The following is a 25,369-nucleotide window of genomic DNA, read 5'->3' on the forward strand; positions in this document are numbered from 1 at the left end:
ACAGGATTAGGATCACTTTGATATCCGATCAGATCAGGACATCAAATCCAAGCTTTAACGGGTAGTTCAAACCGACAACACAGGATTGGGATCAGTTTGATCCCAAAAAACTGGATTATCTTGATCCCACCAGAGGGGTGGATTTTCAGTGGATTACCAGAGCAAAATGTACTGTACAATTTATTTAAAAATATGTTTCAATATAAATAAGATGGCAAAGTTTGTTAACTGAAATAATTTAAAAATGTTAGCCTTCATGGCAAATCAATTTTATTTTTCATTTTTTGATCACGTTTGTGGTGGCCTATTTGGTTTTCAACCAAATGTTGATGACAAATGTTTATGCTCATAAAAGTATCACAACAAAGATTGTCAATCACAAATGTAATTTAGATTAAAGAAAACATATCTTCAACAAAAAAAAAGTCCGTCATCACCTTTCAAAAGTAATTGCGGACAATAGATGTCTCTGCAATGTGGTCTCTTGTCTTCCTTGTATTATTTTTCATATCCACTAGATGGAGATCGGTAGGATTAAAGCACTGATATTCAGGATCTAGTCATCTTGAAAAGTCTGAATCTGGATCAGGGTGATCCTATCCTGAATTGCTTTAAAATACTGGGACACAATCTGGCCGAGTTGTCTGATCCTGGATCACAAAAAATGGGATTTCAAAATCTGATCGGATCTGATTGAGATTAAAAGTTTTGAACCACTGGGCCCTGGCCACCATTTCTTAAACTGAATTTGCCCACCGTGATGTTGGGCGCAGAGCCTCACAGTGAAAACAGCTAGCTAGTTTTGTTTCTACGGTTTCCTCCGCTGCTAGCTTGCGCGGCTCTGTTAAATTAAGCTAAGCTATTCTGTTGCACTTCGAAAGGTCAGTGCTTGACATTGTTGCTAAACAACTTGTTGAAAATGTAGTTTTTAAAGTGAACTTTAGGTAATAGTGTGAATGAGAAATGAGACACAGTTTATTGTGATGAAGCACTGCTGCCCCCTACATACACAGTATATAATACATGACTACTCCTCGTGTTTCTGCATGTTTCAGCCTGGTGGCAGCAGTACTGTAAACGCAACATTGACAAAATATCATCTCACAATAGTGATTAACACGTTCCAGGACACAGAGCTACATTAGCCTTCATTAAGAGTTCAACAGCAGGTTTCTCATCAGGGCGTTTCACTGAGAAAAATCTGCTCCAAAACAATGAGTTGAAAAATACTGAAATGCCCATTGAGAGTTAGCGAGATCTCTCTGTGGGTTTCTCACAACAGTTGTCTCCCTCCAGTCACATGATATATTTTTTTTATAAAAATAGTGAGAAATTAGCTTTACAAGTAAAGTTGTGTGTACATGACTTATATTAAATGGTCTAAAACATGCATTAACACTGGAATGGTCCAATTACTTACTATAAATCACTTTCAGACATCAAACTTCGCTCATCCCTAAATAAGCAAATAACACATGTAAGTAGTTTAATCAAAAGGGGATAGATAACACACACAAAACTGTGAAAACATTTCCAGAAAGGTTAATTTGTGGAGATTTTCTGAGGTGGAAACAAAACATTTTATGCACAAAGGGAGAATTTTACTCGTTCTCCAACTCTGACTGTTCACACAGGCTACATCACACCTCTTACACCTTTACCCATGCTAGTTTCACATCTACCGTTACATATCAAGTCATTTTGTGTTTTTCTTTTGTTCTGTCTTTACTCTTGTCCAAATCGTATCAGAATGAGTGTTCACAGGGTGATCCTCCAAATCACCTTTCAGATGCTTTATCCTCCAAGAGACATTTCTATCACTCGTGTTCCTCTGAGCTCGCAAAGATGAGATCAACAAATACATGATTTGCTCAAAGACTCGGGGGACATTAAAGAATATGGCAAAAAAGTCTGGAAGATATTTCTTATCTTCATAACATCTTAGGTTTTTTTCCAGAGTTCAGGAAACCTGGCAGAATACAGCGGAGCAATGAATGGAGAGCAGAGCAGTGGATTCAGACTCTTAGTTTGCTTCAAAAGGCCAGGTGAGAACAATGCCATTCCCCAAGGTAAAGTACAATGATGTCCCAGAAGAAGGTCTAAAAACAGAACCCCCATGACCTAAAAATGCAAAGGTTTGTGGGTAGGAGGAGGTAGATGTTGATACCTGGAATAAATTAACCTCGCCAATGTTGACAGTAATGATGTCCTGGAGGAGGGGGGTGCTGTTTCTTTAAACCTGCCACCTGCACTAGCACAGCAACGAAGCCGAGAGCCCTCACTGGCTCTCCACCATGAGAACACATCCAAAGGCGGGACTATTTTACTGTATTTGTCCATCCCTCTCTAGGCCACCGCTGCTTTGCTCCAATTACAAATGGAGGCCACCAAAATGTTAAAATTGTACGCTGCTAACCGAACAAATTCCACATCATGCTCCTTTTCATCTTAATCAATCTAATGCTATGGCTGTGTGGGAAAGCAGCATGTGTTTTACCATGGTATATTCACCATATGCTTATATCATACCCTGAAGGCCTCAGTGTACTTCACACAAATTGACCCTCCTCCAACCACACAACACTATTTAATCTTACTCTCTTCACATTGTGATGCCTTCAGGGCCCCTTCCTTAAAGTATGTTCATTCTGAGCTATTAACAAGTTTGCCTTTAGACTGACCTGAGTTATAACCTATTTGTATAAGGTAATACAGTGGTGAAGGGATGGAGTGTTTTTCTAAGCTAATCCTGAAGTGAGCATCGCAAGGGCTACCTAAAGAATAAGCAATGGGGTTTTTCCATTGGATTTTGGAATCTTAGATCTGTGGCAAACACACATTTATGAAGTTTACACATTTTGTTTAGAATGATAATCTCCACATATTGAGACTATTTTTATAAAAGTTGAAGTATAATGCTAACGGCAGAAGTAGCTAACTTAATGCTATAATCGTACTACTTCACCGTAACATAACTTTTTGCCCACACCGCTTAGCCTAAGGCGAACTCGTCCTTGAAGTGTTGACGTTTAGTAGTCTTATTTAGCTTCTCCTTTTAAGACACATTAAAGCTTCAGACGTTTACCAGTTGGGTATTTACTGACGTATTATATGTCGTAGGACAAAGCGCAAAAATCTCGTAAGCTTGTATTTACCAATAGTCTGGTAAAGAGGGTTTAGAGGTCATCCCTGCTATACTCTATTCTATTGAAACATAGTAGAGAGGTTGTCATGTCTTTCTGCTCATTATCTGTCATCCTGTTGTTGTTGTTGTAGTGTTCTATGCTACAGTATGAATGACATAGTTTTCACCTTGCAAACAGAGCAAACCAATAAGCTGCTCCGTCGCTGTCCGAAAAACGATCCTTTAAATGTGATCAGTTTGATACAATGTGTTGACATCTGGGCAGCCACAACTTTAATGGCCGCAATATTCTGTCACTTACGTAACCCTGGACATGGAAAAACAGCAGAATATTACAATGTGATTAAGAAAACATGGTAAAAAAGCTCTACATGGTTTAGTGTATAGAAAGCATCTGAAATGCCTGTGGTTCGCAGTCAGATACACAGTGTGTGAGTAAGAAAGGTTCATATGGTAGAAGTGTTCCGTCACTGGGTTAAAGGAAGCCGGTGAATACTGTCAGGACTAATGCTTTTACCTTTACGTTTGAAATGATATGTTAACAAAGTGTTATAATGTCGTCCCCCTTCTCACTGGGCCTTACATTGTCTGGTATCAGATTAGGGTGGGGGAGCAGGGGAAGACAGGAAGAGCTGCAAGGCCGGCTCCCATGGGTCATGCTGCCGTCGCCATGGTAATCCTGATATGGTGCAGCACAGGAGGATCTGAAATGTAGACGAGAGTCTGTATGATATGGGTTTCCATCATAAAATCAAACAATGAATGAGCATCTTCGGTAAACGTGGCCCCTGCAGTACATGTGGCCCATATAAGGACTCAGCTTTAGTACATGTGGCCCCTGCAGTGCATGTGGCCCATGTAAGGACTCAGCTTTAGTACATGTGGCCCCTGCAGTGCATGTGGCCCATGTAAGGACTTAGCTCAAGGATTTGTAACATGGTAATATGGAAATACGTAGTTTTTGAAGGAAAACTTAACAGTAAACATTTCAATTTGAGATTATCTTTTAAAATGGTATGACAAATGAGATGCATCATAATCCATGGCATATCTTTTATTTTGGTGATATTGCTTTGAGAATTATAGTTATACGAAGATGGCGGTCGTTGAGTGGCAGAAGTGTCCAGCGTTCCACACTTTTTCACTGTTATTGATAATGCCATCCAGGTACTCACTGTGCATGTTGTCATACTTTGAATTGGGATGCACTTATGTGCCCAAAACGGCAAATATAAATACAGAAGTACGTACAGTTGAGGCCTAAATTATTAGCCCCCCAGGACTTATGGAACATTTTCCTAAAATTCTTCCCAATGTTTCCAGCATTGATAAAACTTGATATAATCAAACATTCACCTGTGCTATTTAGTAGCTTTTGGTATATTTTGGAAAATAAAATAAGTTTTTAGGCTTGCTTTATATCAAATATAGTGAAAAATGGGTTGGTCAAAAAATATTAGCCCCCAGGCCATTAATAGTCAATAGTGTACCCTTTCTGAGCTACAACTGACAACAACCTCTTAGAGTAGTTCTTTACTAGGTTGGCACAGGTCTCTTGAGGGATTTTGGCCCATTCTTCCATTGCAAATTGTTCCAGCTGGTCCAAATTGCGTGGTTTCCGAGCATGGACATTCACTTTGAGCACCCGCCACAGATTCTCAATAGGATTAAGATCTGGGCTCTGTGCGGGCCACTCCAGCACCTTGGTTTTGGTGTCCTTTAGGAACTGTTGGACCAATTTTGATGTGTGCTTTGGGTCATTGTCTTGTTGGAAGACCCAGCGACGACCTAAGCGAAGACTAAGAGCAGATCTCTTCATATTATCCCTCAAAATGTCAACATAATTTAATTTTTCATGATGCCTTGCACCCGAACAAGGCTCCCTGTGCCTGAGGCTGCAGAACAGCCCCACAGCATGATGTGTTCTTAGGGTTGAAGGCCTCTCCCTTTCTTCGCCAAACATAAGCAACATCCATGTGCCCAAACAGTTCCAGTTTAGTCTCATCAGACCAAAGCACAGACTTACAAAACTCATCTTTACCTTTCAAATGTTCACGGGCAAACCTCAGTCTGGCTCTGATGTGCCACTCTTTGAGTAAAGGGGTTCTTCTGGGACGATGGCCCTGAAGCCCACCACGATGAAGAGCCCTCACAACTGTGTTCCTTGAAACATCAACTCCAGAAGAGGCCAGGTCAGCAACAATCATCTTGGCAGATGTCCGGGGATGCTTGCTGATATCTGACTATTTTCCTCTCCAGAGTTCTTGAAATCTTGCGCTTTCGTTACTTTTTTTCGTCTCCTTGTACTTCGCAATTATGCAACGTACAGCAGTTCTAGACACTGTAAAGCATTTGGAAATAGCAGTATAGCCTTCCCCCTTATCATGAGCCTCCACTATCTTCTTTCTGAGCTAAAGACTGATTTCCTTTGTCTTTGGCATGGTGAGTAGGAGTAGTAGTATAGTCCCTCTCAATAAGGTATTCAAGTGCCTGTTTCTTGGAGTCCTTTTATGCTGATTGGTTGATTAGGTGTGGTTTGAAAGCTGATTGATTGATTAGGTGTGTTTTGAAAGCAAATATTCACATGGGGGCTAATATTTTTGACCAACCCATTTGTCACTATATTTGATATAAAGCAAGCCTAAAAACTTATTTTATTTTCCAAAATGTACCAAAAGCTACTAAATAGCACAGGTGAATGTTTGATTATATCAAGTTTTATCAATGCTGGAAACATTGGGAAGAATTTTAGGAAAATGTTCCATAACTCCTGGGGGGCTAATAATTTAGGCCTCAACTGTAAATTGAGAAGCAGCATTAGTCTATAGAAGTTGGGATTACTTACCATACTACTGGCTCATGGCGCTGCTCATTCTGTTCCTGAGTGTTTGTTCTTCTGGGCTGGCCATCTTCCTCTGGAACAGAGACATCAGATTAAGAGGTAAAGCTCAATTTAAAGTTTGAGAACAAAACTCTTCTAGTTGGTTGTAATGGTGAAAAAACATTGTAAAACAAACAGTTAAGGCAAGGGGGTGAAGCTCTCTTAAACAAGGTGAGAAAAATACACTATGGGGACACAAGGCCTTGGTAAACACTGCTTTGTGACAAAAGCTCCATGTTACATTGTTTGGATGACATGCAGTCCTTACCACAGGGGTTTGCCTCCACATCATCCAGGAGATTTGCCGTAGAGTTGGCTGTTCCCAATCTGGAAAGGAGCTTAGTTAAGAAAACAATCAGTCTCACAGACAGATCAGTAATGGAAGATGATCCTTAACTTTTTTTTAAATGGTTAACAGCTGTGGTAAATAAATGTGATTTGGCTACAACCTTAAAACAGGTGGGTTAGGGTTAGTATATGCTCAAGGTAAAGCAAAGGATACGAGTGGTGCTTCAGGAGCATCTTCCTTTTGGACTTTCTCCGCTTTGTCTTTTCTGAGAACGTTCTGGCAATTTCAAACAGCTTCTTTCTTGTTGCTAGAGGAGAAAAATATCCTAGGTCAGCCACTACAATAGGAAATGCTCATTTGAGTGAAATATCAGTAGTGTTGTGACGTAATTGACTTACATTTGCCCATGTGATTGAGTTTGTCTCTGAACATGGCGTCATCTGAGACGGCGTCCATTGAAGCTGCGGAGTACTGTTCTCCTGAACACAGACACACACACACTGATGTACTGACACACACGCTTCAACTGTAGTAGCAGGTATTTATAGTAGTACAAAACCTTCACACAACAAACAACTCTCACAGTGAATGCAGAGACAAAACCCAAACTAGTATAGGGAATGGGAAGGTGACGGTATCAATGGCAAGTCGGCCATCTTTGAAGGGTACCAGTTGACTAACCATTACGGTGAGCGAAGTAGCCTTAACCCTATCAAATAAACGTTTAAAACATGGTCGACAGGCACTGTTGTGTGGTTGGCTGTAACAGACAATCCCAAGATAACAATTAAAATAAAATTCCCATATGAATACATTCCATACTTTTCCAAGATGGAAACCTAATCAGTAAGACATAGCTAACATGGGAAGCTAACAGGGAAGCAGATGATACATTTGTTGGGTGGCAGCTGTCTGCCAACGGTTTAGTTTTCAAAAATTAGCTAACTAAAGTAACACGAACCACTACACAGGGAATACGATATAAAACATGAAATGTCGCAATATAATTAAATATATCATTAGATTAATGATTAATGGTTAGCATTCAGTTAGCAATAACTATCTCACTTGTGTCCGAATGATTGTATCATTGTGTGATTGTACTGTCCTTGGGTCCATAGGTACTGTCTATGTCCTCACTAAGTGGATCACATCACTCCTGTTCTGAAATCTTTACACTGGCTTCCTGTGTGTCAAATAATAGATTTCTAAATACTGCTGCTGGTTTATAAAGCTTTGAATGGTTTAGGCCCAAAATACATGTCTGACCTCCTGCTAAATTATGAACCATCCAGATCTCTCAGGTCTTCAGGGACTGGTCAGCTTTCTGTCCCCAGAGTCAGAACTAAACATGGAGAAGCAGCTTTCAGTTATTATGCTCCAAATATCTGGAACAAACTCCCAGAAATCTGCCGGTCCGCTGAAACTCTTACTACTTTTAAATCCAGGCTGAAGACTTTTCTTTTTGCCGCTGCTTTTAATTGAAACTGAGCGGTTGTGTTTCGTTTTTGGTAAATGAACATTTGGGGCTAGTAACCCCAGGGAATCAGTGTCTGGGGACTTTGTCCTGGCTGGTTTTCTCTGTGTATGCTGCTCGGGACGTATGTGCCATACAAGCGTACACAGCTCATGTTCGGAGAGACCTTAAAGAAAGGCATCAGTAAAATGGAACTTCTGTGTGAACTATTTATATCTTAAACTGCACTGTAACTTTTTATTCATGTACTTTTTATTAATGTATTTTTTCTTTTAATGTTCTTTTATTATCTTTTCTTTTTAATGACTGTTTTTAAATGCCTTTGTCTGAATGTCTGTAAAAGCACCTTGAATTGCCTTGTGTTGAAAGGTGCTGTATACATAAACTTGCCTTGCCTTGCCTTACTGTACCCACCTGTTTGTAAATTAGACACGAGATTTAACATTTTTTAAATTACCGGAAGATGTAGGTGCTAACTCCAAAGACCAGAGAGGTGCTGACATCTGTATCAGCGATTGGTGGCAAGTTGTCAAGATTCTTAAACCAAGAACTTCTCTCTCTTAAGATTTCATATTCTGCGCATACATTTTTCATTTTGGATACAAAAAAACTGAAAATGACTGGTGAAAAGCTGATAGACATTGATGGCTGCCGACGTTGCTATAGTCGCTATCCTCCAAAGATGGCAGTGACGCCCCAGAATGCACCAATTCCCATTCCCTGTTCAGTAGAGTTCAGTGTGCAAAGAGCTTGGCAGAGGAAGCTTGATATCTACCTGTGCAACTCTCCATACTAGATGAATGATGAGACTTTGATTTCTTTGATTCATACTTCAAGCGATCTAAAAACAGAGAGCAGATGTTATGACCACTGATGTGAGGGATCAAGATGGTAGAACCACCTGAGTCCTGAACCTCCATTTCAGTCTGATGAGGGCACCAAAACAGCCAAGGCAAGCATTTAGCTAAAACGTTAGCATTTCCATCGCTGACACAAACATTTCACTGTATTAAACAATCTCTAAAGTGGGAAGTAGTATTATTTACTGTCCAAAAATGTTGTTGGTCATCATGTTTATGCTGTTTAACTTCTGAAAGACTCTGACTGATTGTGTGAACTTTTAAGTTCTGATCTGAACATTAGACATTTACTTTCTCCATTTAGTTTTCAAACTCTATTAAAGAACATTTGCATACATTTTCTAATTTATTTTAAGAACTGAAGTAAGAGAAGTTCATCCTTTCAAAATAGTGTGGGCCTCTAAATATAACTACTACAACAATGGAAGCACCTTGATCATAAGCTGAGTAATGTAAGAACGTGACAAATGGAGACATAAGGAATTCATTTTGTCCAAGTAAAGAAAATCTAAGAAATGCACAATAATTAAATAAACGCCAGCAATTAAAAGCTAGTTCCAGATATGGCTGTGCTTAAATGGAATAGCAAGAATATTGTATTTGTATCCAGAATCAGTTTAACTAAAAAATAAATGCTTTAGTGTGAAATGAGAAATTCCATGAGAGTCTCAACTCTGTACATTGGAAATTGTAGTCATACATTTAAATTGTATTACTTTGACAAAAAGCATAGGACTTGCATCAAGGCAAATGATGGCAATAACGGCAAAAAAAGCTTTTAAAAGGTGCCCTGTGGAGTTTTCTTGTGTACCATCCCAATGTTTATAAACTGGTATACTTTATGTCAGTGTAACTCGCCAAAACCCATCGTCTGTCCTTCCTGTCAAATCGTTTCCAAGCAGCTTTTTGTATTTTAAATCCGGTATTGGTCAATTCATGTTTAGTAGCTTTCAGTCTTCTTATTCATTCCTCATCTGGTACATAGCAGCATTATTAGGTGCGTTACCACCACCCATAGATCAGTGGAAAAGTGTGCAACCCTCACAGTGTGTAGTGTTTCTGTGAGCCGCCATTTACCACACTTTGGCGGGGAAACTCTGATAAAGTCCGACAAAAATTAAATCTCTCCGGTCATAGAGTCGGAATAATAATTCCCCCTAAGCCTTTTAAAAAATATATATAAATCTACATGCCATGATGATAAGATTCTTTGTAAAGCATGTTTTTAAACTCAATATTAAAGACAGATAATATTTATCTGGAATTCTTCACCATTTGTCCAGTACATTGAAATCTCCCCGGACAAGTTGACTTGAACCAAAACATAAACTGACTGTGTTCCGTGTCAGCCAAGTGTCCTTTGAACGTGGATTATCTGATAGAACAACAGGTCCATAGCAAATACTAGAGGTGAAATCTACACAGGGAACATTTTAGGATAACAACCTCAAGGACTTGTCAGTATCTCAATAATTAATGTTAAATGTCTTACTCAACCCTAAATGTCTTTACATTTCCAGTGACTACTATCGTGTGTACAATACTTTACCATTAAAAACAGCTGTTGCCACTGACCTCATGAGCATAGTTGTGTTGCATGGAGTGACCTGTGTACTCAGTCATACCTTTCTCTAAGGCCATGAGGAACTCGCGGTTGCGCTGCAGCTCTTTCATAAACTCCTCGTTCTGCAGGAACAAGGCGATGCGCTCGTCCTCCAGATACTGCTTGAGTTTCTTGTCTTGCTCCGAGGCTCCTGTCGTCAAACCTGAACCTCCAGGGGTCCCTGCATCTCCGGGCCGAGAAGCAGACTGGGCTGTCCATTGGCTTAGGGAAGAAGCTGAGGATGATGAAGGCTGGCATAGACTGCTCTGAGAGCTCTGTTGAGGTAAAGCAGGACCGGATATTAGTTAGTATTGCGGATCTGCTGCTATATGTACTTTACAGGGATCGTTTTGGACATGATTTGAAGACTTCTAGACTCATGTAACTGACATTTGCATTTCTGTTAACAAAGCACTTGGTTTGAAAAGAACACTGGCTTTTATACTGCATTTTATAAGGAAAATGTGTATTTTCTGAATTATTACAAATTAAAATGTAACTACATTAAGACATATAAATAAACAACCAAATGCATCGATTCAACATCGAGCCGACATTTTTTACCTTGATACTGTCCAACTGTTGCGGTAGGATCCGCAGAAAGTCATCGGGGAGATTTCCGAGCAAAGGAGGGTTCCAGTTCCGGTAGCTTCTGACCTGCTGGTGACCCGGAGGTGGCTCTGCTTCAAATCTGTAAGAGCCCATGGAGTAACAGGACAGATGAATAACTCAGCCAATTAACTACATGCAGCTATCTCAGACTATTACATATTTACATGAGAGGTGAGAGGCTAAAAAAGGAAACATTTTCATCTTGGTGTTTTCACATTTTAATTGAAATATCTGAACAACTATTGGATTCATTGCCATCGCATTTGAAAAAGATGTCCAAGATCCCCAGATGATGAATCCTAATTGCAATATTTACTTCAAGGATTTGCAGAAAATGTTATACAGCCATGGTTCCCATTTGGTGCAATGAAAAAATGCACACGTTGTCCCAAAGAGCAGAAGTCCAAGACCAGTCAATTCAAGAGCATAGAACTGCTGTGCTACATTGTGTTATTTTTTCTAAGTCATGGTGAAAAGGGTTGTTTGCCTATTGCAGTTTGCTAGAGGAGACAACCAGAGGCTAAAGGCTAAGCTAAATGACGTGGAGGGAAGCAGTAGTAATGTCTGGCAGGTTGGTCTCCTGGAGGGGATAAAAAAAAAAAGCGCTGGCTACCAAGATCTTCTACAAACAAAGAGTCTAGCAGGATTAACACCTACCCGTTTAATCTAAATGGTGATGGAGAAATGTACTGAACTGCCTTGATTAATAGCAGACACAATCCAATCAATTAATAAGGTAGTAAATATAGTAAAGTATCTGGCTAAGTTATCAAAATCTATCAAATTGAGGATTCAAATACGGATAAGTTCTATAAAGTGAAGAAATATTGTCTAGAATTTTGGTACTGGCTTTAAAACAGAAGCAAATAGTTTTTCCAACTAGAAACCGCCTATCTATTCAATACAATCAGAGGTCCACTTCATTTGTTGAAAAAAGCTTTGAAAGTGGATCTTAAAGGCTTCAGCTTCTTTTATATAACAGTTCAGTCGCACTTCCTTACCTCGGCGGGGGTGTTGGTGGAGCTTCGGGGTATTTCCTGTCATAAATGTGCATATCATATGTTGGTGGAGAGTAGACTGGAGGAGGTTCCTCATCTGAACTGTCAGGCTCCAGGGTTCGCTCAAGAATCTATAAACAGACAGACAGTGCAACACAACCTTTCTTTATTAAATGTTTTAAACCTGCCGTGCCCTTATGCACTTGCAATTTTAAAAAGCTCCCCTTTGATCCTAATTAGAGTTTGTTGTATAATGTTTAGATCATGTGAAATATAACATGCAAAATGTAGACCTCCCTCTAATCTTTTATTTATTTTAGTACAAAGCTTGTAAGTTATAGTGGTGCTGCATTTCCACTGCTGCACATTTGACTATTGTTTAAATTCAGAAACATTAAAGGTCCCATGTCATGGCCATTTCTACTGATCATAATTCCATTGTTGAGGTATACTAGAATAGATGTATATTGTGCAATTTTCCAAACTTACATTGGTTTCTCATACAGCATCTCTGTATAGTATGTGTATTCACTCTCTGTCCTAAACGGCTTGTTGGAGCTCCTGCCCCCCCCCTCCCTGTGAGCCCAGTGGCCGTCTGCGAGACAGCGAGACACAGCGAAACCCAGCCCGAAACCAGCCCGAACACACACACACACCCGCAGCCTGGCTGGGAGTTTGTGTGTGTGCTCACACACAGACTCACAGCCTCGCCGCGTCCCGCCGTCTCAGGGAGGAGAAATCGGCGGCGCTGCAGCTGAGAAAAGAGTGAGTGTGTGTGTGTGTGAGGAAGTCCGTGTAACATAACGGCTCCACGGATTGGTCCATTTGGACCAATGGGTCCATTTGGGTATGGGCACGTCACTGTACCCAGGAAGAAAACAATGGAAAAAGAGAAATCTCCAACGAGGCGTTCTGGGGCAGCATAGACAGGTCTTTTCTGTGTTAGAGTTTTACTCGCTACAGGGTGTACTTTGAGGGTTTGTGACTCTGCAGACCGTTTACATGCATAAAAACCTTCATAACACACAAGGGGACGGGTAATAACCAGAAAAGTAGGACATGGGACCTTTAATGAAAAGATGAACTTTGCTCATACTACTGTGCCTGTTCTTTAATGTGACACAATACTAGGTTGTTATAAGGAAGTGAGAAAGGACATAAATCCTTGTGTAACTTCCTAAGAGCTGGTTCATAGAAGATTCTCAACAAAAACTACATTTTCCAAGGTTATGTTTGAACACATCATGATAACGTTTTTGTTTTTTATATACTTTCGCCGATTAGTCATTTGAAACATGAATGTAGTGCAACTCTAGGAAACCCCTGTTCACCTGATGCTAATAGCAATAAGCTAACAGCTAACGTACTGAGCCGTTTTTAAAAACGAGTTTATAGAAGATTCTCAACAAAAAAAATGTTCTTTAAGATTATAGTTGAACACAACATGATAACATCATCCTCTACTTTTGTGAGAACATGAATACAGTGTCAATTCTACGGGATCTTCGTTCACCTGCTGCTAAAAGCTAACAACTAACTGCTAACGTAAGTAGCTGTTCTCCCGACTTTTTAACGCTGATTTGTAGTTCACAATGTAGCATTATCAGAGAAAAAATAGGGTGCGTTGGAAGTGAGTTTATCGTGTCCCAGACCCATTTTTCTATTGTCAACTGGATGCCATTAGTCTCAAGCCCTGACAGTATCTGTGGTATCTTCCATACTATAGTAAAGCAAGCACTATCACATTTTCAGAATTAAGGAACAAAGTACTGTTTCTCGACATCCCTATAAATAAAAGTGGAGGGTTTGGTTTATAATGTCAATATTAACAGCCCATCAGGCTAGGCTTGTCGGTACCCTTTGACCTTTTCCACTGACCTCTGGGGGGATGCTGTCATCAGAGTCTGAGCTGTCATCTGAGCCCTGTCCGTCAATGCTCATCTGGAGCAGCTGGTCGATGGTGGCGTCCACGGCTCCGTTGTTGGAGCGCAGCACGCACTCGATCACCTCATAGTCCATAGAGGGGAACATGATCTTGAAGTCCTCCATGGCCTGGTTGAACTCCAGGCGACGGACCTGCCGGTTGGACCGGCTGTTGTTGAGCTGCCCCTGGCCGCTGCCGCTCCCACCTCCGCCACTCCCGCTGCCCCCGGAGCCTCCATTGCTGCTGCTGCGCTTGAACAGGCTAGTCATCCTCAGGGCCTTGCTGCTTTAATTGATGCCAACCTACTGCTAGGATGGCTCTTCTTTTCCGTCACCAACACAAGCACTTTGGCCCCTTTAGTCTCACTTGCTTTTCACTTTTTCCTCGCTCAGTTTCTCATTCTAACAGAAACATGGCAGTCTTTTGTTGGGAAGGTGTAATCACTCAAGTTCCGCCCAAACCCCCCAATGCTACTTGTTATTCAGATAAATCTGGCATGGCTAACCGTATTAAAGGGTGTGCAGGTGGTGACAGAAATGAACAATCACGGTCCTGTCACCAGGTAGAGATTAGAGTCAAAATCCGCCAGGAAACACACATAGCTACATCACAGTCATCAGCACCTACAGAGAGAGAAGACAGGCAGTGTGTTAGAAGGGGCTAGCAACCCAAAGTCTATATTATTCTTTTATTCAATTATACATTGAAATACATAATTGTTTCTCGACTGGGACCAAGCACTCTGATGATTTTCATTTAGCAGTAGCTCAATCAAGGGACTTTAATTGTAGGACCACCAAAAACTACAAGATGCTGCTTCCAAATAAAAATTATATGTATTGTATGTCAAAACGTGATGAAAAGGAACAATAGAGACCCTCATTAGATTTGGAAAGAGAAGGTTCAAAAAACGACTTTAGTCCTTTTTAGTTTGCCCAAGTGAGAGCAACATCATGATAGTCTTTGAAATAAGAAGTGTGGGGGCCCACAAATAATGAGGAGACAGGAAACACAACCTCTGCCCCAGCAGTGCCCTGCATAGAGTGGTGCAGTGATGACGTATTGTCGTAGGTCGACCAGGAAGTTAGCATTGCAAGGGCTCCCCCAACAAAGGGCAATGGGATTTTTCGACTGGATTTTGGAATATTGCAGAAAATAAGATCTGTAGCAGAAACACGTTTATATTACCTGCATGTTTAATTAGCAGGATATTAACACACATTTGTAATAGTTACAGCGTGTAAAAGCAAATAGCTAATGTTAAAAGTGGGGTAGGTAAGTTTGAGAAACCGGCTCGAGATACACTTTTTGTTATATTCCATGGAATGCTCTTAACATCCCGATAGCAATGAATATCTTAAGTGCTTTGACAAAAAATCCATAAAAAAATGTCATCTGTGTAAGCCGTAGTACTGTAAAAAGCACGACCAATCATTTTAGCCGGCCCGGCTAAAATAACTGGATGGCCTACCTGCCTGTCAGCCTTCCATCTGTGCACAAACTTATCTCGTGCCCTCATTGGTCATGTGCGCGTTCGTGTGTGTTGGAGGAGGGGCTCTGTAAGGAAGTGGCAGATTTTTTCCGGCTGTGTATTTTCAAATTCTAGCGCACTCAAGCTGGTTTCTCCAAAATGACCTACCCCACCTTTAAGTTATAAACAAATAAAATCATAGTTGCATGACTTCACTACAACATGTCCAAGCTAAAGGTGGCTAATGTTTGGCGTGATGACGTTAATTATACTAATTATATCGCTTGCTAGCAATTGCCAATTTTTAACAATTAGACTTTAACAAAAAGGGTGTTTACTGATGTACTTAATGTCGTGGAACAAAACGTGAAATCATTTACCTATTAACCCAGACCTGGTTTTGGGATCTTACGTGTGCCAACTAACCCTGGTCTCTGCTATTCAAGAACTATATCAGTGTGTAGGGAGAAGTTCGATGTAGCTCTGCCTTTATCTAATTGCAATTCCAGCCTCTCCCTTCCTTCCTGCTACACTAGGGATCATTGTAGCTGGCAGTTGCCCAGTGCCTCATGGCAGTGCCAGGCCCCATCAACAGCCCATATACAGAGCCCTCTCATAGCCTCATTTACCCAGAGTCTGGCTTTCATGAAAACAAGATGCTGGCACCAATAGCCTCGCCTTCTTGCCAGGCTGTAACTGTGTGTGTCTGTGTGTCTGTGTGTCTGTGTTTCTGTGTGTGTGTGCGTGTGCGTGTGTGTGTGTGTGTGTGTGTGTGCACACAAAAAGAACAAATGAGACTTAATGAGTGTGATACAGAAATTCAAAATAGTCACAAAGTTCTGTCATGACTCATGCAAGACTGCACTACTTTGGCTCCAGTGCATCCCCTTTGTCTCAGTCTGTAGTCAACACGTTTTAGTAGGGCTGTTTTGATCTTCATTATAAAATTGACAATGATTAAGAGTAAGCTTTCAAATTATTATATTTTTCTCACTGCCGTTGCCTACTTGCATGGATCAGAATTGACTGTTTACTGTTAGCGGGCGGTTCAAAGACAACAAAACTTAGTTTACCGTTAGCCTGTAGCCTAAAAACAAAAGTGTAGTTTACCGTTAGCATGAAGCTTAAAGACAACTGGTGTAATTAAGTGTTAGTCTGCAGCTCAAAGACAACACAATGTAGCCTTCTTTTTACCTGCAGCTCAACGAAAACAAAGTGTAGTTTGCCATTAGCATGGAGCTTAAAAACAACTGTGTGTAGTTTGCTGTTGGCCTGCAGCTAAAAGAACACAATGTAGTTTACTTTTAGCATGCAGCTAAAAGACAACACACCTTAGTTTACCGTTAGCCTGCAGACACCTTAGCTTACCTTTGACCCACAGTTCAAAGACAGCACGTTGTAGCTTACCATTAGCCTACTGCTCGAAGACAACATAGTTTAGTTTAGTGTTAGCCTACAGCTCAAAGACAACACAGTGTAGCTTACCGTTACCCTACAGCTCAAAGACAGCACAGTGTAGTTTAGTGTTAGCCTACAGCTCAAAGACAACACAGTGTAGCTTACCGTTACCCTACAGCTCAAAGACAGCACAGTCTAGTTTACCGTTACCCTACAGCTCAAAGACAGCACAGTGTAGCTTACCGTTACCCTACAGCTCAAAGACAGCACAGTCTAGTTTACCGTTACCCTACAGCTCAAAGACAGCACAGTGTAGCTTACCGTTACCCTACAGCTCAAAGACAGCACAGTGTAGCTTACCGTTACCCTACAGCTCAAAGACAGCACAGTGTAGCTTACCGTTACCCTACAGCTCAAAGACAGCACAGTGTAGCTTACCGTTACCCTACAGCTCAAAGACAACACAGTGTAGCTTACCGTTACCCTACAGCTCAAAGACAACACAGTGTAGCTTACCGTTACCCTACAGCTCAAAGACAACACAGTGTAGCTTACCGTTACCCTACAGCTCAAAGACAACACAGTGTAGCTTACCGTTACCCTACAGCTCAAAGACAACAACACAGTGTAATTTACTGTTAGTAGGGATGCTCCGATCGGGTATTTTGGGGCCGATCGCCGGAATCAGTATCGGTCGATACCGATTGCCGATCCGATCGGGTGGGTGGGGGCTATGGGGATCTTCCATTTAAAGTGATGTCCAAAACTCAGTTAATGAGGCTCATTTTTATATTGCTTCAGTTTATAATCGTAATGGATCGAAAAGTTCAGATGAATTTTTCAATACATGAACAACCAACATAATTATTACATTCAAATGATTCAAGTTTACATTAACTTTGGATAATAACACGGGAGAAATGAGCGGAAGCGCTCTCTTTTCCTCTCCCCCTCTCCTGACAGCCTGTCAGTATCTCATGCAGCTCACTGATCCAGTCCATGAGTTACCCGACAGTGAAGAATAAATATATTTATAACTAGTTTAGCTTGTTCCAGAGGTAGATAAAATAAGTGTGTTAGGTCTAACTCTTAGTGTGTGTTCTGCTCCGCTCACCGGTCCGTCACAGCGGGCGGAGCAGCAGGATTTGTGCTTCACACACACGTTGCATACCGCTATTTTATTGTCTTTTTCGGACACCTTAAAATACTACCAGACTGGTGAAGCCATTTTGGCGAGGTTGTTTTGCCGCGCACAGAGAAAAGTGTCATGTATTTTACATCATCTGATCGGCTTTCCTGATCGGCCTTTATAGAGAGCACAGATAAAAGACAACACAGTGTAGCTTACTATTAGCCAGCAGCTCAAATACAACTAATGGGCCCAAGGGCACTGCAATAGTTTTGCACATAAAAAGGTTATTATTAATGCCTTATAATGCCTTACTAGTTTGTTTTTTTGTCGCTTTTTTTTCTCTTCCACAAACTACAATATTTCAAACTCAGAAATTGCATTTAGTAAAACAATAGCATATTACAACATTTGTTTTGCAGCTATCTTTAGCTTTTAACGAACTAACTACTGAGATCATTATCAGAGGCTTTTAATGGTTCTGACACAGTATGCGAGTGTGTAAGAGATACCATGCAGGAACAGATTTCTTTCTAACATCATCACATCAATCTGCAAGAACCTTGCTATATTTAGCACACAATCCAGGACTCTCTGTCCCCAGGGGGAGTGTGTGTGTGTGTGTATGTTGTGTGTGTACTGTATGAGGGGAAGACAGTTGCTTACCAGCTGAAGCTTTTGACCTGCTACAGTGGTCCATGAGCAGTGAACACATGCACTAATGTTTTAAGTGTCACACTCATATATAGGACTTACGGCTTAACACTAAACCTCAGATTGCACTTGCCTCTCTGCTTGAGTAAGGGATCACATTAACTTAACACATGACTTTTGAAGTCCAGATTTATTTTTAGTCGATACTGAATTTCATTTGCATGTTTACCTTATTTTAATGTGGTCTGGTGTTGCTTACCTTACACAATGAGCTTAGTGTATAATATTGAAACGTGTTTGTCGCATGGGTGTTAAGTCATTTCATTTGTCCTTTAATTGAATTTAATAATTTTGTATTATTTTATTCCTGTTTTATTCAGTCATGCATTGGTATTAAGTGTTCTTTTAAAATCACTAAACTCTGTGGTAATCTGGTTATACCTGGGAAGGGGGAGATAGTATTAGTGTTTTCATTTTTTGTAAATTGTGTTTGGTTTGTGAAGCACTTTGAGTTACCTTTGTTTATGAGAAGTCCTATATAAATAAAGTTTGATTTGATTTGAGGTGTTCAATGTGGCCTCAGTTGTTGTGAGATGTATGCCTAAATGTAAATCTGTTAATCTCATGTTGCCACCATGGCACACTGAGTTGCTTCTCTTTAACCAGGCTGTCTGGCAGAATAGTTTACATTTGGCAGCATCAGTTGTAATAAAATATGTTTAATTAATTATCTTTTAAACAATGTATTGGGGCAAAATAATTAATGTGCAGTTGAATTAAACAAGGAATTTAGCAAAGATCTAAACTTTGCAACATAGGTTGGTAACTTTGGTTAAAAAAATGTTATCGGCGTGCCGACGATCGTGAATTATCAACGGGGGGGGGGGGGGGGGGTGAGGAGCTCGACGCTCGTGAACTGTCAACAGGAGGGCGGGGGGAGCCTCGCTGCGGGGAAGCAGTGTGTGGACCTGTCAGCGCAACTTACATGATGCCGAATTTAACAAACAAATTTAAATAATTGGTTTAAACGGCATAATAATAAGGACGATCGTCCGTTCTGTGATTCTCCAGAACACACAGATGGCCAGTCCGGCCCTTTGTAGCACATTATTTTTGATGAGAGATGAGCAGATCGCCACTGGGCTCTCAACTAAAGACACAGCCACGCAAAAACTGCGGTATTTGTACAGCTCCTTATGGGTACTGCAATTTGTGAAGTGCTTTCCTCTGTGGTGAAATGATCAGCCCTGCACTACGGTGGAAAGCGGCAGAAAGTCGCCTGGATTTAAAGAGAGCGGGGCTGCGTTGCGTGCATGGCTTCCTTCTGCAGGTAACGGGGAGACGTGCTCTGGCGGCGGTCTCGTTCAGGATCCGAAAATAAAATTTTAATATTTTGCCCACTTATTCCACTTATTCCTAGTGTGCCACTGGTTACGGTGCCCCAGGGGTTGCCGACCCCTGCAATAGAGTGTTGCAGTGAAATTAGCATCGCAAGGGTTGCATCGACTTAATGCAGTGTTTCTCAAAGTGGGGGGGCGCATAGGCATGACAGGGGGGGCGCCAGAGACCAGGAGGAAAAAATGTTATGACAAAAAGAAAAAAAATTCTTTGAAAAGAGAATTGTTATGACGTCGGCATGACCGGCGGAAGTTACACTTAGAAACCTTAGAAACCTATGAGGGCGCTGTAGGACACAGGTGTGTAATGTACATTTTGAGGATGGAAGGTCAATAGGCGGCGTCAGGGGGGCGCTAGGGGGTGCTGCAGGTCCCCCTAGGATAGCCATAGCACCCCCAAGAAATGTATGTCTTTTTTATTTTTATGTGTGAAATTCCTAATTTGAAAAATGATTGATTCGAAAATAATATGCTACAGTACAGTACAAGTACGTCTAGGTCTCTGTGTTTCATTCAAGCTCGGCTGTGTGTGTGTGTGGAACGAGCCATTTTGTGTGCGTGCGTGCGTGCGCGCGCGCGCGAGCGAGCGAGCGAGAGAGAGAGAGAGAGAGAGAGCCGGTACCGGAGCTCTCTCTCTCTCTCGCCTGTCAGACTGAGAGGCTCTGATAACCTCAGCTCAGTGAGGTAAAGGACTCTCTCAGTGTTTAGATTACCCACTGAGATTAGTTATCTCAGTGGGTCTCAAACGGTTTGGTCACGATTAATGTAAACAATTATTTCCGAGGCACACGTTTATATGATCATTATAGGTATAAAAAAATAAGAGAATAAATGAAAAATAGTTATGAAATACTATGACAGTAAAACAAGAATACAGTTTAAAAGGAGAGTGATTTGTAAAACATCCATAAAGAAAAAGTAAATCTGTTTACAGTTCTGTTTCAAATGGGTGTTGAGTGATGTATCCATAGATCTCTTCATTTTGCTCTCAAAGTGCACCAGATTGATGCATTTAACTTCAATATATAAAAAAAAGTCTTCCCGGGGGAGCATGCCCCCGGACACCCCTAGAGGAGGTTAGGTCCACTCCCCACTTATAAAAATAGCACTTTACCCCTGCTTACACCTATATGCCGTGAGCTGATTATCGAGCCTTCATTGTAACAGTCGCGGGTACACTGTGTATTTGCGTGGGGAGTGTTGCAGTAGAAAATTCAACTGTAGCGACCGGTACATTAATGGGAAACCCTAAATGTTTGAGCACCCTCTATGAAACGTCAAGCTACCCCACAGCACCCCCAAAATAAATCTCTGGCGCCGCCACTGAGCCTGCAACCCCGTTTTGAAGAAATGTACAGTGCAAAACAGGCTCATTGCAGCCACTAATGCTGTGATAAGACACACTTTCTTGCCAAATATCAGCATTTTCTTTCTTTTCATTTTTTTGCACAGATTGCAAAGTGGCAAAGTATTATAACTTATTGTTCTAGCAAAGGGATTGCACAATTGTATTTATTTTTTTGAGCACACAGACTTATGGAGCATTGTTTTATTATCACTGTTCTAGCAAAGTGATTTTTTAATTTTTTTGAAAGGAATGCTCACGTTCATATTGATGTATTTTAATAAATGTTAACTTGGCCCATTACGTGACTATTTGTGTTGGGGGGGCCCGACTTTTTTTTTTCTCCTGACGGAAATGTTGAGACCCACTGACTTAATGCAATGGGATTTTGCCATTGGATTTTAAAACATAGCAGAAAATAAGGATTATGACAAACAGGCGCTTATGACACTTGCACGTTTTATTCAGCAGGATAATCTACACATATTTACACCACTCATGATTTTAAATGCAATCTCCAGAAGTAAAAAGCTAACGTGACGCTATAAACAAACTACACCAGTCATTTAGCTGCCCATCACTAAGCTAAAGGCGGACTTGTGTTGAGCGTGATGACGTTTAGTATTCTCATTTAGTCACTTGTGATATTTACTGACATATTTTATGTCGCAGAACAACATCTTATCACTTAAGCTTGTGTTAACCGCAAACCATAATTCAGGCATCTAACCAAAAACCTGTTAAAAACACTAGAACTCATTTCCGGGTTTTAGGACTCATTCCTGCACCACTCTATGGAAAGCAAGCATCCTCCCTGGCCTAGGACGGGAGGGCTCTGCATTGGTGGATTCAATACAACGGCAAAGAAGGCAATGTCTACATCAACATTCATCCTGGTGATGTAGCAGCACACGTAGTGCCAGAACACTTACAGAGCTCTTCGAGGCTTTGTTTGGCTATATTTTGACACAGACACAGCACTTTAGGTCACACACACAGAGACACACACAAATCGGAACAGCTGGATTAGTATGGACAAATGCAGTGTCCGTGGCCCTTAACTCCTAAAGCTGCACATGATGTAAATGACAAAAGGGATCATATCCTGCTGCAGGGGAGCCAGATGTTCCATGCTCTTACAACAAAGGCTCGAAATGAAGGCTTAATAAAGACTTGGGATACATTTGTACTGATACAATTACATTTGAGGTAAATGCTTCTCAGCAATTTAAATGCATTTGTTAAATGTTCCTTCACATTTCACTATGATAATACATAGCTTATTACTGCGTGTTTAAAGGCATTGGTCTTTTGACTAATTGCAAATAAAGACTAAAAGGATTGAGACTGATTTAACAAGCAAATGGGAAATTGAATTTTTTTCATATCGCCTTCTCTTGAAGATGTTCTGGGACGAGAATCGCGTTTCCACTGCATGGTAATAGCTCTAATGGACTCATTCGCTTTGCTCTTTTTTTATCCACTACAGGATAGTGCCAGAGGCCTGTACTACGAAGCCGGATTTTGGCTTAGCGAGCTAACTTCAGGGAAAACTCTGGATTTCCGGTCCTACGACGCTGGTTCACTTCTTAGCGGGCTAGATCTCCACGGTAACTTATGCTGAACGGCTAGCCTGCTCCGGAGCAGGTTTGGTTCCAGGATAAGAGATCAACTCAGTGAAAGCACCGCCTGCTGACCAATCAGAGCTCAGTGTGCGGAGTTTAAAGTGATCAAGTCATATTACAGGAGAAAGGAAATACAGTTTAAACTGCCGTTGCAGGAAAGACGGCCGGCAAAAATCAACTGACTGTGTGAACGTGAAAATGAATAGAATATCCCATCTTCAGAGCAATCTGACTATTATAACATTAGCGTTAAGAAAGCTTACTTAAATATCTGCCACAACATAAGTAACCAGATCAAAGTAACATTACGTACAGTCCGTGGCACTGTGAGTGCAGACGTCGATGTGTGCCATTATCATTCATATCACATCATAATGTATCATATATTTCCTTATTTGAGTCAGCTTCTTGAGCCGTATCTGTCCGTGCAACACTCAGTGTCACATACTGTATGCAGAAGTATTATTTTAAGCAACACATTAAGTTGACGAAACACTCGAGTCAAATGTAATTAAAGTCAGATCCACTCGTGTCTTAGACGGGGCAGTGATATCATAAACCTGTTAATGTACGCATTCAAACACTTTTTCTGTTACCAGCTGTATTCACCTTGCAGGTGCAGCTATGTGGCTTTTATCCTGGATAAAGTGTTTAAGTCATGGATGTTTAAAGTTTAACGTCTTCATATTTGTCTAATATTATAGTTGACTTTTCATTCAGGAAGTATGACGCGCTGCGCTGTCCACCCCTTTCATGTGAACGCGCACCTAACTAGATAGGACACGGCTGGCTTGGGTGATCCACTTGATAACCCCCGTCGTAGGACCGCTTAGCGAGAGCGCGTATGTTTTGGATTAGGCCAACCGGCTAACTCAAACATATCCAGGTTATGTTGAACCGGCTTCGTCGTACTGGCCTCTGGTCCTTTTTTTAGAACAACCTCAGTCGAGTTTCCAAGCGAACTCGGACGATTTTATGAGAGACGTAAAAAACCTGCAGACCACAGAATGTTCAGAGTTGCCACTTGAGTGTCACGTGACTTTAGGTCTTTAAATAGCAAAAACAAAAAAAATGTATATACATATATACAACTTTAAATGGACAAATTCAGGGCATCGATATCAGACAAGTGAGTTTATATTATATTAAGGCAAACAAATACTGTTATGATTATTGTAGCTGTTGAAAAGCAATATTGGTATCAGTATGTCTGTGAAGCCCAGAGACAGATCCGTCCTCCAAACTGTCCCATTAAGACTCACAACAACTGACCTCTCACACACACCGCGCCCATGTCAGCCCTGACAGAGGACATGCCATTCACAGAGGACGCTCCATGGTCAAACTGTAGATACACACTGCTGTTACACCTGTCATTTGGTTTGGGAATTGGCACTTTTATAGCTTTATTATAGTAATCTAACTTATTTTGATAACAAAAGGGCAATGAGAACAACAGTGTGACAAACTATTGGCTACTACTTCTGTAACAAATAATCTAAATAAAGATCAAGGTGTCCACAATAGAAGAAGTGGAGGAGGCTTGTAGAAGAGATCAATAAAGTCCCTATCACATGAGAAGTGCTTTGTCTCTCATGGATCGGTTTTATGCTGTAAAGTATCCCATATGGTTTATAACAGCTGAGAACTCGTGTTTCATTATGATCCTGTATGTGTAGACATGCGGGGCCCCCTTTACATACCACTTTCTTATGTAGCCTTCATATTCTATGCATGTGCTCTTATCGGGGACATAACAGGTCGCTGCTAACAGGCTAACGCTACATCAGCTTTCAGCAGTTTAAAAACATGTAAAAGATTGCTCAATATAACCCGATTACGCCAGTTGTCCTAACAACATCGATTTAAATCCCATAGGGTTGAAGTAATGCAACAATAGGTGATGTTAGCTGCGAGGTTTAGTGAAACAATGATTAGCTACGATGCTAACTAATCACAAACAGACACATAAGGTCCTCCGTACAGACAGTCCAGCGCACGCGCGCGCGCACACACACACACACACACACACACACACACACACACACACACACACACACACACACACACACACACACACACACACACACACACACACACACACACACACACACACACACACACACACACACACACACACACACACACACACACACACGTTTTCATCTACCTCGGCCTCGGCTCTGTTAGCTGTACCAGATTAACGGTGTCTAAATATGTCACTGAATCCAACACACGTACAGTACCCTCATGTTCAGTTCCCGTTACTGTCGAAAACGACACTTGGTCGTGATAACAGCGAGGAGAGGGGAAGCTACATAAGGCAACACATTGGCAGTAGAGGTGGTAACGTTAGTTAAAGCAGTGTGTGATGTTAACTTACTCACTGGCTGCGGCGCAGAAAAGGTATCCACAGCGTCGGGGCTGTTAGCATTGTACTGTTAGCAGCATATTAGCATTACACTCAGCTGGCCGGAAGTGTCAGCGCAGCCGCAACACACTAACACCTTCAAAATAAAATAAAATCTTCAAATCTGGTTTATATACTTGTCTTTCTCTTG

The 25,369-nt window shown here is 41.1% G+C and overlaps 1 protein-coding gene across 3 annotated transcripts; it reads right to left on the reverse strand.

The window, feature by feature from the left end:
- Positions 1-287: 287 nt before the first annotated feature.
- cuedc1b (CUE domain containing 1b) lies at positions 288-25,277 on the reverse strand. 3 transcript variants are annotated; one of them, XM_034113105.1, is made up of 11 exons: positions 25,192-25,277; positions 13,744-14,412; positions 11,869-11,996; positions 10,820-10,946; positions 10,278-10,530; positions 8,568-8,633; positions 6,714-6,794; positions 6,529-6,622; positions 6,295-6,353; positions 5,991-6,060; positions 288-3,849 (listed from the first exon to the last, which is right to left on the reverse strand). In XM_034113105.1, coding segments are annotated over exons 2-11 (1,194 nt in total). In that variant the 5' UTR covers positions 14,059-14,412; positions 25,192-25,277; the 3' UTR covers positions 288-3,848. The 3 variants fall into 3 exon arrangements, with proteins under 3 accessions (XP_033968996.1, XP_033968997.1, XP_033968998.1); XM_034113106.1 differs by having other exon boundaries at positions 25,196-25,254; XM_034113107.1 differs by lacking the exon at positions 8,568-8,633.
- Between the last annotated feature and the right edge of the window lie 92 nt (positions 25,278-25,369).

Source organism: Trematomus bernacchii, unplaced genomic scaffold (genome assembly GCF_902827165.1).
Source record: "Trematomus bernacchii unplaced genomic scaffold, fTreBer1.1, whole genome shotgun sequence".
In the NCBI taxonomy this organism is placed as follows: Eukaryota; Metazoa; Chordata; class Actinopteri; order Perciformes; family Nototheniidae; genus Trematomus; species Trematomus bernacchii.